Here is a 13,286-nt window from a genome sequence, read left to right on the forward strand (position 1 = left end):
TGTCGTGTTTCCTCTTCACCAGTGTACCTTCTAGCTCTGTCCCCTCGGCTAAACATCAGCACTGGGGAGACGCCCTCTGAGACTGCTTTGGTGTCCCGAGTGCCCCTGTGTGGAGCCGAGCAGTGAACTAGAATGGCATTTCAGCAGGGAGCTATTTGTGGAACATTGGTGCTGTCCAATAATCAGATCGGCCTGTGGACCAGAGCCACTGCCTTAGGTCATGGTGCAATTTTCAGTACCATAAGTTTCTCCATCTACAAATTCTTGCTGGGTGTGGTCACTGCCAACAACTCTCAATCCTGCCTCATGAGAGCAGCATTTCTGAGCTCCTGCCTGAGCTTTGCTGGAATCGCAGAGCTCTGTAATGTCATGTATGATGCCTGGCATCTGAGCTCGGCGGGGGCACCACAGTTAGGTAGTGTTTTGCACCCCATTCACCATTCTAGCAAGAGGTCTGCTGACATTTCCATTTCCTTTCCATTTTTATTTTTAAGACGTTGTAACTCAGCTTATGAATATTGTAGCAGATTAAAACTCATTGCGTGAGCTCTAATTTGTTTTTATTTGTACCTCTATAGATCCGTGGAGCCACTGTTATGGCTGAAGAACCAGAGCGCTAGGCACTGTACGCACAGGAGAATATAGGTACTCTCCCACAGACCTTATATGTGTGAAATGCAATCTCTTCACTTTCTTTAGGTTACAGACTGTAGAAATGCTGCATACAAGATTGCCTTACTTTAGCACTTTTCCTTGCAACTGTTGGATTTAGACATGTATCTGATTTTAGAGCAATGAGGTTACATATCACCTTGTGGATTCAAGGTTAAGTATTTTTGAGATGCTTTAGACTGAGAAATATCCATTATACAGAAGCTTCAGTTAAAAAAACCAAAAGCATTTAATGAGAATGTTTTTGTGTATGTGTAGATATATCCACATATATTTGGCAGATAAATGCAGATTGTCTGGTTCTGCGGGTGAATAGCTGGTTTTAAAAATACGTCGTAATTGGTTTCCGTCGGGAGTCTGAAACTGCTGTACGAGACTAGAAAGCTTTTGGTAGACTGTACAAATTTTCAGCACTGTTGGAACACTTTGCAGACTGACTAATCTCTACTAAGAAGTTATTACAACTGCAGAGTTTCCAAACCGGAGAAGTGTATTGGGCATTTTGGATTGGCCCATCTCTTGCTATTCCTGCATAAGTGTTAGATACATTAAAATCTGTATTTTTACATTGAGTCATACCTTTTCAAGAACATGTTCCTGCTGTCCATAGATAAAACTTTATCCTTAGGTAAAATCAATACAGGTTTTGCATTAATGATGATAATGAATTAGACTGATACTTGGGATCCATTCTGTTAAGGTTTTCTACGTCACTGCCTTCTCTTAGAAACATTGAAAATAAAATCCCGTTAGGGAAGAGGCACCATTCAGCTGGCCGATAGCTATGTACAACTGTGTGCTTCACAGTACTGCAAGGAGCTATTTCCTGAATGTTCTGGCAATCAGTTTGTAACTTGCTACATGTAATTTTTATCTTTCATGCTTTATTACATATAATTACCATTTATTCTAATTTGTCATATTATTATGTCCTTTAAAAAAATTAGCAATATTTGCCTAGTCCCTTTTAAAACTAACTGCAGCATTTATTTTAAAGGATGTTAGCGCTTAATGCACAAAAGCCATGTTAGAGTTAAGGCTAAAAACTGTTGGCTGGCACAATGGACAGGATTTACTAGATGGCAACAGTACACGAGTACTGGGGATAGTGGGAGAGCGGTGTCATGAGTGAGACCAGCCTGGTCCCCTGCCTCCGGTGTGTGCTAACATGCTTGCTTTCCTCTTCTTTGGGGGTGAGAACAGATGTGAGCTTAAATTGATGTAGGTGCTGTGGTCAGCGGCTCTGATGCTAAACTGTCTGATGGTGAGCAAATCTTTCACTCAGATGTACAGCAGCTTCCCATATGTCCAGTGGTGCAGTGATGTTTAAATGCTGGCTGTGCATTGAACAGAAAAAGTTAATCTGTGATTTATCTTGAGAGATGAGTAACATGGATGCTAGCATTTCTGCAGACACCAGCAGCAGCTCTGCCATTTGTGCAATGATTTTCCTTTGAGATGATTTTTATGTAAGGCCGGTACGCTGTCAATTTATGAAAGAGGAGCTCGACTATCACAAAATATGTCGTAAAATTGAATTTAGTTGCATCTCTTAGGCAAGGTAGCAGAATTGGTCCGTGCCTGTCACCCCCGCAACTAGGAATGTTTCGAAGCAGCTGGGGTACGAGACACATTTATTTCACTGGAATGAGACACAACTGCGTAAATGCTGCAGGACAAAGCTCGCGCTGGCAGGCTATGGTAGCACAAAGCAGTAATGGCGCAGAGGCAGGGTCGGACACGTGAAAGCGGTGCGTCGCTCCACACCGAGCGCAACCCGAGCGGCGGCCGGGCTCCGCTGGTTTCCCTGGGCGAGGCGCATCCGGGGGCCCGTGGTGGCAGCTTTGCGCCGTGTCACCGGACGCAGGCAGGGGAGGCGAGGCGGCGGACGGTCGCTGAGCCCGTCCTGAGGCACTGCACGTCCGGCGCTGTCCGTAACGCGGGGCGCGGGCGAGCAGCCCCGGCCCGGCCCAACCCAACGCGGCCCGGCTCCGCAATGCCCGCGCCCACCGCCCACCTCCACCTTTGCAGCAGTAAAATGCAGCACCGGCAGCGCGCATGCGCCTCCCCCCAGCCGGCGCCCCGGGATGGCTATTTATAGCAAGTGACGTCACCTAGAAATAGAACGCGGGGGAGCAGCGCCCCCTCCCCTCCCCTGCAGTCTCCTCAACTCCGCCCCCTCGTTGCCTTCCCAGCGCGCAGGCGCAGGCGGCGGCAGCAGCGCGAGGCTCCGAGCCGGGCGGAGAGGCGCGAGCTGCACACGCCGTGAAGGGGACGCAGCGAGCGCGCGGCTGCCCGCCTTGCTGCGGTCCGTGAGCGCGAGGCGCCAACCGTCGCCTGGCAAGCGCGGCCGGCGGGTGAGCGGCGGCTGAGGCGAGCCCAACGGTCGCTGAGTGAGCGAGCGAGCGAGCGTGAGGTGGCGGCTCCGTTTAGGTTCCTTACTCGCACCACCCGCGCGTTTCGAGGCGCAGATCCCCGCCCCCCCTTCCTCTCTCTCTGAGGGGCGCAGAGTGCCCAGCCCGGCAGCCACCACGGAAGCGGCTATGGGGGACCGAGAGCAGCTGCTGCAGCGAGCCCGCCTGGCCGAGCAGGCGGAGAGATACGACGACATGGCCTCGGCCATGAAGTCGGTGAGTGGGGCTGGTAGCGGGGCGGCTATGGGTCATACCCGGGGAGGAGTGTGTAGGGTGGGTAGTGGCGGGGGAGGGAGGGAGGGAAAGGAAGTCCGGGCTGGTCCGAGGCGGAGTTGGGTCCCGGGGAGGATGCGAGCCGCCAGGTCCCACCCGTCGTGGTGAAGAAAGGAGGGCGGGAGCAAGAGCCAGACCATCCCGCTGGGACACCTCGCCGCCGTGTGGGGCGGTGCCCGTTACTACCTGCCTCGGGGAGAGATGAGGCAAACAGTAGCCAGTCCCAACTGGACCTAGATCCCCCTTTTCTTTTAAAGTTTATTTTCTTCCTCTCTCATTTCCTTCGTTCCCTCGTAACGACTCCCTTGCAGCCCTCCCGCTCCCTTGGCTGTCCCTGCCCTGGGGGTGTGGCTGTCCCCATGCCCTCCTCTCGCCTCTCTCCCCCACCACCGCCAATCCGGCGCGCAGCGCAGCAGTTTGAATACTGCCCGCCTCTCTCGTCGCGGCGGGAACGCAGTGGATTCTTTCTCTGACCCCTGCTCAAGATGGGGTCCGTCCTCGCGCACCGCTCCCCCCCGCCCCCCCCGGCTACTGGGGGCTAGCTGTGGGGATGATGGGTTTGACCTTGGGGTGCGTCTCCCATTCTAGGGGAGTCTGGGACACGCAAGCGGTCGGGGGTGCTGGTCGGGTGGGATGGCCGCTGCGGCGGCGGGTGTCTGGGGAAACCGTGCACGGCAAGAGGAGCGCCTTCCTTTTCTAGACGTTTCTTTTGCCACGCGATAAAAGGCACGAATAGAGGCCTCACCCACAAATATCAGCGCTCTGACTCAAAGATGGTATAGTAGTTGCATCTGGGTATAACAGCTACCTAGTGCACAGAGAGCGTTTCCCAAGGTTTAATATTGCCTTTTTGCCTTTTCTTTGTAGGGTAACAAATTCTCAGTGTGTTCCTTACCTTGTTGAATACTGACATGTGTTTAAACAATAAGTTACAGTTGCAACTCAGCTCCTTTCAGAACCAAGGAATGAAAATTACTTGTACTGACCTGTCTGTACTGATACATAATAAAATTGCAGAATGATCAAACTTATTATGTCTAGTCCCTTTTTTAACAACAAAGTATTCATATAATCTGAATTTTAAGGGTAATGTTAATGCCAGTAAATGCTTAGCAGTGTCTTTGCTGTATCTGATTACAACTGGTTTGTTCTTGCTGATCTGTCCTTTGTGAACACCAAAGGCCCCAACAGGAATCAAGTTTCCCTTGAGAGTACTGCTGTTTAAAGACATGAGATGATTTTAATTTGAAAGAGCAGCTTCAAATGGAGTTCACATTTTTGTTGTAAGAGTCAATCCATTTAGTCTGGTTCAGGGGCTGTGATGTATGTTGCCTCCCTTAGATGAGGGCAGTAAAAAGACATTTTGGTGCTCTTGTGCACTTTTGCTATTGTGTCATAATAAATACTATGACCAATCCACTTCTAAAGCAGTAATACTTCTGAGTATCTCAATGTCAGAGGCACTAGACATTAAAATAAGCTGTATTTTAATGATATCGCTAGAATTCTTGATATATATAACGTAGTAGTAACAGCTCTGTTTATCTCTCGAATCTTTCAATTGCTAATTCTAAAAGATGAAATGGAAAAACCACTAAAATCCACTGCTGCTCTAGAATACTGTATTTCTAGCTGTAGTTAGTAGATAGCTTTTTATTTTTCCAAATATTGCTGAACTATAGTGTGTATGTATGACGCTCTGAACATATGTGAAACAATGCAGTTGCTATGCTTCAGGAAATACGTAAATAAAGTACATATAACTGGTGTGTATATCCAGTTGTCTTTTTAAACTGTCCTAATTACTATGCAACTTTCATTCATCTTGAGTCACAGTATTCTCATCTGTAATACTACTTTTGCTCTTAAGTTACATAATGATGAGCTTCTGTAATTGGGAGCTTGAGAACACTTTGTAAGTGAGCTGAGTCTTGAGCATTTATGAAACATTACATTATAGATACTTTAAAAATACAGAAAGTAAAGCTGAATTTAAAAGGCAACAGCTTCCTTATTTTCAGCTGTTCATATACACTGTTGCATGCCTGTACTGTGGCATCTATTGGTTACTTGGCTTTCACACGTGTTCACTCTAACATGGTAATTTCCAGAATGCTCTTCAGTGTTTGAAGTTGATTTTGTAGGTTTGAGCATAAGCTCCTATGAAATGTTATGTGGGCTGTCTGTTCTCACACAACTAATACTTCCTTCTATTTCAGTGATTGTAAATAACAGCTATTAAGAGAACTTTTTATCCATATAGAATAATATTCAAATAATCTTGCACTCCAGAGACGTTAGACTTTCTTCAACAGGAAACCAGTGTTCTAACTTGAATATCTATTCTCAATGCAGGATATGTTGATTTGAAAAGTTTCTTTTAAATTTTTTTTTAAATCTCTGAATATAACGTATCTGATGGTTTTTAAAGGTGCTGTATGAAAGTAGTGTGCTTCCAGTGTAAATAGAAATCTGAATGATTAATTTCAGTTCTAGATATTTATCACCACACTTTTACAATACCCAATATAGCCAACAGCCTGATAGTTGCTCCTAAAACATAAATTAATGAAGACTATTTTAGTGAAAGCATATTTACATGATTTTTGAGACTGCCGCCGAAGGAAGAAAAAGTATGACAAGACTACCATTTCAGCTGTCAGTATAAAGCTGGAGAAACACTTACTGTTCAGTCCTATTAGTTCCTTCTTTTAAAGAAAATCCAGATGAAGTAGCAGTTGTAGCTTAAATAAGGAAACTACTGCTCAATAATACAATTTTTTGTTGCTGTTAAACTACTTTTTCTTGGAAGAATTCTAGTATTTTGGCTTATAATGTGTAGACAGGAGAGGAAAAGGAAACTTTTGCTTAGTTTGCAGTTATGAGTTTAGTTAACTTTTTTCCAGCCAAAATTATTTTAATAGAAAATACAATCATATGTAAATGTGCCTCTACTGAATGGCATTCTTCCAAGGGGTGTGGCATTCTCATTGCATTACATGCTGCTCCAGGATTGCAACTATTTGAAATAACCCTACACGGTAGGTAAAAAAATGACTTCTCCACGCACTGGGGAAGGATATGCTTTTAGTGTGTTAAAGGTTCTCACTTGAAGGAACAGATACTCTAGCATCTTGAGAATACAGCACTGAGTACCTTTGGGATTAGATCGTTCCAGAAATAGTTAAACATTTTAGCTGTATAAACCCTTAGTGTTTCAGACAGTATTAATCCTAATGTGTAGTGCTCAGGACCTCTATTCATTTATGTTGCTTTTCCAGTATAGCAAAATAGTGGGTAGAGAGTAATTTACACTTTAAAATTGGTAAGATGAATCTGAGTTATGCGAGATGTATAATTTTAAAATTAGTTGTGTGTGAAATACTACTCGGCATGAAATAAATTTAAGTCTTGGAATGATCTAAAGTTTTTTTTAAGCAAAATATCTTGAAGTTCTAGTTTAATTTGTAGGCTTTATCTATGTGGATAAATGGACTTAAGTTTGGGATGTTCCATATTTTTAGTATTGTATCACTGAGTTCTTCACATCAGTGTCTGGTTTTGGGTTAATGAAGTATATGTGCGTAGGAGGGGGGAATGAGATGCCTTTAATGTAAACAATATCCTCCCTTGCTGTGAGATTACTTCCTTACTGTGGTTTTATACAGTAAATCTAGCTATAGAACTTCCAATGCTTGATATAAAACACTGAAGCCACATGATGCAAGAAACAGATCTGGTTTAAATTCATTAGTCTGATTTCTATTTGTTCAAAAATTATGGACTGTATAACTTTGTATCAGGAGAGTTTTAATAACTAAACCTGACTTTATACTGGCACGGGTACAGTCATTTTTGCAGCAGCTTGCTAAGAACTGGCCTTAGCTGTGACTTACATGCTCTGGCTAACAACACAGAAGTGTAATTACATACATTCAATTGACCTGGGTCAAATTCTACTAGGTAATCCAACAGCGCATCATAGATCTGCTATCAGTTGTTGGAACCTTCACTTTGGTATGTTTTCCATGTGAAAGTAACTCAGCTTGGTATGGCCTGTGTGGGATCATACACATGGAAGTAACTTCTGAGCTGATACAGTACTGCCATGCTCATCAGCATGTGTAGTTAGGAATTCCAGGGTTATAGTCAGGATTCCTTTTATATACTCCCATTTTTTTACCAGTAAACTGTGAAAGAACTTTGTGGGCATAAAGCAGGAGGTGGTGGGCAGGAGATACCTGTAAGTATTATAGAAATAAATTATTTAGACTGTATTCTTGTTACAAAAACCAGACTGTCAGTCTGAATGAAAACTGCTAGCAGATCATAGCCTGTGTGTTCAGTTGCATCATCTGGCTCAGGACTGAAAATAACCCCAAACTCAGGTGTGAGAGGTGTATTTGCATAAGAGAAGTATAGAATAACACCCGAGTAAGTAAGTACTGCTTTGAAGTCATACTACAAATGGCTTTTCATCTTTTAAGTGCTTCTGTTTTCCTAACAGCCATTATAAGACAGTGTGTCTACCTCTAAAATGTAAATTATTGCAGTCCAAGATCTTCTCTATTAAGGAAAGGCTATAAGTAGAATGGAAGACAGGAAGAAATAAATTTCCTTCAGCATTTCAAATTTTCTTTTTCTCTACATCATCCCCACATGTGAAGAGAAACATGTCTGGTTTTATCTCCTTTGCTAATGTATTGGAAATAGATAAACCAGTAGATAGCTCCGTAAAGGTCACATACTTTCCTTTGAGTCTAGTTTCTTGTAATATAGCTGTTACAACAGGGAGGTAGATGTGATTTTTAGATATATCTACATAGAGTATCAGCATTTTTTAGCTAGGATGGGGAATAGTTTGCCATGGACTTGAGTTGATGGTAGTTGCTGATTCTCCAAGATACATCAGTAACTTCTAATACATCTTAAAGCTAGTGAACATCTCCTAAGCATGTTGAATTAGCTTCTCTGTTAATTTTTCCCTTTTACTTGAAGGAATGGTTTCAAGGTGAGTTTAAGTCAGTCTTGGGAATTAAATTACACAGCAGTCTAGTGATGATCTGGAATAGTCTCTTAATTAAGTCTCTTAATCTTATCTCTTAAATACTTTCATGTTTTGAATTAGAAGTTAACGTTCTTTTTCCACATATTAACAACTGTTCTGCAGTTAGTCCTGAGAGATGGCTTTTTTTGTTGTGCTTTACATTAATGTATCTTGAATATTCCCTGCTATTTCTCAATCTTGCTATGTCAGGATAAGTTCTGTTAGTCTGGTGGTTATTGAGAGTTTTAGCAAACTTACTTGGCCCAAGCTGATGCAACAGCTAAACCTTAACTGGCTAGTCTAAATATAGTATGAAGATGCTTCCAAAAGTTATGCTGCATTTTAAAGATTGTATTGTAGACCTACTTTTAATACTGAATGTTGACTAAAGACCAGCCAAGATTACCAGACTTAATGCTAGACTTTACAAGATCCTCCCTCTATTTATGTGATCTTCAGAAATTTCTGCAAATACGCTGTCTATCAACACTTGCATTGAATTTTGGTTGTGATTAGGGATGGTCGGAAGGCTTTTCAGGTGTAGGTTATCTGCAATTGCAATGGCTCCTGTGCAAGTGGGCTTTATAAGTCAGCTTTTTCAGGGTGGGTGTTGTGGTGCATTTTCTGCAATTAAAAATGAATAACACCAGAAGAGAGACAATAGACTAGGAAAAAACCTGGAGTACTCTTTCAAGGCTAGTGGTATTCCTGTAAGATTGTATTTTCTCTTTTCTGACAAACTGGATGAAATTTGAAAACTGATTAATTTATCTCCCCTTAAGTAAATACCCCAGCTATATGGCATAGTAAAAAATTTAGGGTTTAGTATTCAAAATTTTTTGATGGTTCACAGGACATTTGTTAAGTACTGTAAAATGCCATTTTGGTGTTTTGAATACACAGAAGACATCTGCCTCTAAAAGTTTATGTTAGAAAGTTTAAGAAACCACCTTTTAAGGAGGTAGAAGAAATAATTATAACAGGGTTTAGGATGACTGCATATCTTTTTTTAGTTATTGAATACTTAAATACCAGTATTTAGCAGGATATTTAGTTTGAAGCAGAGGGAAAGGGATGAACATGAAAGTAGCAGTTAGCTGAGGGTAAAGAACAGCGGTGGTAGGTGGAGGATGACGTGAAAAATGGAGGTGATGATGTATCAGGTGAAGAATTAGGATAGCTGTGGTTGCAGTCTTCTTGTAGCTTTAATTTCTTTTGTATGGAGTCTAGACTGCAAAGCCAAGAGGTCGTATTTCTGTTACCATTGTCCTGTCCCACTAAGTCTCATCCTCAGCTATTTTTGTCTTGTATACTTTTCCATACTCTGTTTTTATTTTTGTGGGTAATACAGCTCAGTAGTATATTAACAGATCACGATTTTTTTTCAAATTTTTTTTTTAATACTGTAAAGATAATGAAGACAGATGGGGGAAAAAAAGAAGGATTTATTTGTGTGGTTAAATGATGTTTAAGTTTTAGCAAAACATTACTGACTCCTTTAGATCAACCACTGTGTTTGAGAGCTTGCAATGAACGTTCAAACAAAGTCTTCCAGCAGTGCAGGAATGACCAAGTGATTATTAATCTTCTTTGGTGGATTTATTTTATTTTTGTAAAAGCAAGTGCTGTCCTAATAGACTGTAGGGAATAAGAAGCTCTTAGCCGAGCCTTTACATCTTGAGGGAGTTAATATCTTTATTAGAAGATGATATAGGTGGGTCGTAGTAGAGATTGTTGAGGGAGGGATTGTTGGGAGGATGTTGATTGGAAGCTGTGAAGATCATGAAGGTGTCATTAGAGTTGATTCCTGCCCGTTTCCCCCTCTGTAGGCTGTCTCTAATTGTATTAAGCCAGGCAGAGCAGTGTCTTTTGGGAGTTTGGGCTCCTGAGCTGTGGGGAAAAGGCATTTTGGAGATACAACTAATTGACTTAGAATATTTTAAGAACAAAACCTAAATGTGAAAGTAAGCTCTCTCTTACTGTAACAGTTATAATTCATAAATTATTTTTTAGACTTGGAAAGATGCACATTTATTGGATGTTCACTGGCTACACCAGCAGTCTCAGAATAGCATAAAATATTTGTGACTTGATTATTTGTGGTATGTAAGTATTTGGTTGTGAACATTCTGATGTCTGTCAAGCAGTGTAAATGTGCACATTTTAAAAGAAAATAGTTAATGATTTTAGCAGTGTCTGAGCAAGGACAAGTAATTCACACCAAAGTACATATCCTTAAAATTCTAGTGACTTCTTTTAATGCAGTTAATGCAGTATGCTTAAAGTAGTGGAGTTAACACTTTTCATCCTAATTCCTGTGAGTTTAATTTCATGTTTGTAAATTTGTGAAAGTAGAACAACTTCAAGTGACTACAAGTCTGATAGGTTTTATTCCCTAAATTATCACAGAAAATGAAGTAGGCCTAAATACAGTATTAGAAGTATTATCCTTCCTCTATCTCAGCTTTTTGTAGTAGGAATTTGGAGTTGATTGTGGCTTTTTTTTCTTGATTTCCTATTCTATTTCAGTGCAGTTTCTTTCATGGCCTATCCCTGAAATTTGTCTGCAGCCATCGGTTAGCAGAAATCAGGATAACTTTTGTGTTACATTGTATAATTGCTCACTAAGTGACTGAAAGATACTATGAAACACTAATTCCATTTGTACTATGCAGAGCTTAATCATAATGACTGCAGCGCTTCCATCTCTGCTGTCGAATGAAAGCAAGCAGCAGGGGAAAGAAATGCAAGAACCGCACCAGTTTCCAGTGTCTGTGCTGTGTTCCAGATTCATAAAACTGGTATTCTAGGTACATTTCAATTCATCACTAAGTGTATAATCTGCATAATTATAGCAGACCTCCTAAACACCCTAAGCCTTCCTTCTGTGAATGCTTCTCCATTACACAAGCCTGACTCACTTTTATTCAGTGAATGTGCTTTGCAATGGCGTCTAAATACCCGTTTAAGTCTTGACTGCAGAAACAGTTTTAAACTTTCAACGTTACAAATTGACTCCTGTCTAGAAGGAATTTTGGGATCTAGAAGGAATTTTAAATCTTGCACTTCATGATGGGAAGTATTGAAGGAAGTTTGCACATTCTTCTCTAAGACAAACCCTTTAAATTTGATCTTTGTCTGTATTTTCAGGTAACTGAGCTGAATGAGCCTCTCTCAAATGAGGATAGAAACCTGCTGTCTGTAGCCTACAAGAATGTAGTTGGAGCTAGACGATCTTCCTGGCGTGTCATCAGCAGCATAGAGCAGAAGACTATGGCAGATGGGAATGAGAAGAAGCTGGAGAAGGTTAAAGCCTATAGGGAGAAGATAGAAAAGGAGCTTGAGACAGTCTGCAATGATGTTTTGGCTCTCCTAGATAAGTACTTGATCAAGAACTGCAATGACTTCCAGTATGAGAGCAAGGTCTTTTATCTGAAAATGAAAGGAGATTACTATCGCTATTTGGCAGAAGTTGCTGCTGGAGAGAAGAAGAACAGTGTTGTGGAAGCCTCAGAAGCTGCCTATAAAGAGGCTTTTGAAATCAGCAAAGAGCACATGCAGCCCACTCACCCAATTAGGCTTGGGCTGGCACTCAATTTCTCGGTGTTCTACTATGAAATCCAGAATGCTCCTGAGCAGGCCTGCCTTTTAGCCAAACAAGCCTTTGATGATGCCATAGCAGAGCTGGACACACTAAATGAGGATTCCTACAAGGACTCCACTCTCATCATGCAGTTACTTCGAGATAACCTCACTCTGTGGACGAGTGATCAGCAAGATGAAGAAGCAGGAGAGGGCAATAATTAAGAAGCTTTCCTCCGATCCCTCTTTCATCCACTTCACCATCCCCATCATCACCAATATTTCCTTGCCACAGTCACACTAAATATCTAGTGCTAAGCATATCTGTATTGTACAGCTGTTCAGATCTGCTGTCCACTTTATCAAGAAGCAGTTTCAGATGAGTCTTCATGGGCATTGATGGATTGATTGGTTTATTGGCCCTATTTATCTTAGTTGCACTTGAGCAGTGCAGAAAGATGCATAGTAAATGAGGCATTTTTAGTTTGCCTGTTGATTCGAAAATATGGGAAAGAATAATGGAAAGTGATTGAAGATAATTAGATTCCAGTTAAATTTTTTCCATTCGAAATGATCTGACAGTTCTGTTAAGCAGTACATTTTGTGCATGCAGAGTAAATTAGCCACCCCAAATTTTTTTCAGTCAATGAAAACAGTTAAGCTGATGTGAAATAACAGCCCTGTTCATCAGTTTACAATAAACTGTTTGAAATGTGAGGTTTCAGTAGCAATTTTTTTTTTTGCCTCTAACTTATGTGCACAGTTTCTTTTAATGCAGTGCATTTACCTAAGAGTTTTGATACTTGTAACCTTTTGCAGTTGTTTTGAAGAATCATGAATTTATTTTTTGTAAACTCTTTGGCTGTTTAGTTGTCTGTGTATTCTGACAACACTATGTCAATATTAGCCCATGTTAAGATGGATGACTGAGATGCCAGACTTCTAAATTAAATGTTTTGGAATTAAATGAATAAAATAAAATGCTGCTTCGGGGATGTTATCTCTACATAAGGTGTCCTGTCTTTTGTTCAGAGCAGAGATCGAGTTACCTAACGCATCACTGATGGGTTAAAACATATTTAATCAAAGGTTTAGTGAGAAGTTGCATCACATGCTAAACAAACAAACAAGAAACCCCAGTATGCCGAAAAGAAGGGGAAAAACAAACAAACAAACAAATCCTCACAAAACCCAAAAACACCCACAGCCATCTAGAATGTGATACTGCTCACCTGTGTTAAAGTGGAGTTTCCAAAGGTGGTATATTTAGTTATTTGCTTGGTAAAGCAGTTGTAATG

The 13,286-nt window shown here is 41.4% G+C and overlaps 1 protein-coding gene across 2 annotated transcripts; it reads left to right on the plus strand.

Annotated features, from left to right (window-relative positions):
• Positions 1–2,969: 2,969 nt before the first annotated feature.
• YWHAH (tyrosine 3-monooxygenase/tryptophan 5-monooxygenase activation protein eta) lies at positions 2,970–12,999 on the plus strand. Of its 2 annotated transcripts, none has more exons than XM_050906475.1 (2): positions 2,970–3,311; positions 11,566–12,999. In XM_050906475.1, the coding sequence occupies exons 1-2, from the start codon at positions 3,216–3,218 to the stop codon at positions 12,211–12,213; spliced, it is 744 nt and encodes a 247-aa protein (XP_050762432.1). In that variant the 5' UTR covers positions 2,970–3,215; the 3' UTR covers positions 12,214–12,999. The 2 variants fall into 2 exon arrangements, with proteins under 2 accessions (XP_050762432.1, XP_050762431.1); XM_050906474.1 differs by having other exon boundaries at positions 2,970–3,302; positions 11,557–12,999.
• Positions 13,000–13,286: the final 287 nt, after the last annotated feature.

The sequence above is a fragment of the Gymnogyps californianus genome, chromosome 16, assembly GCF_018139145.2.
Source record: "Gymnogyps californianus isolate 813 chromosome 16, ASM1813914v2, whole genome shotgun sequence".
Taxonomy (NCBI): Eukaryota; Metazoa; Chordata; class Aves; order Accipitriformes; family Cathartidae; genus Gymnogyps; species Gymnogyps californianus.

Bases quoted from the DNA above. Each gene is read 5' to 3' on its own strand.
- YWHAH (XM_050906475.1), top strand. From the start codon at position 3,216: ATGGGGGACCGAGAGCAGCTGCTGCAGCGAGCCCGCCTGGCCGAGCAG. The intron at 3,312-11,565 runs GCTGGTAGCGGG...CAGGTAACTGAG, and splicing joins CCATGAAGTCGGTGAGTGGG to CTGAATGAGCCTCTCTCAAA.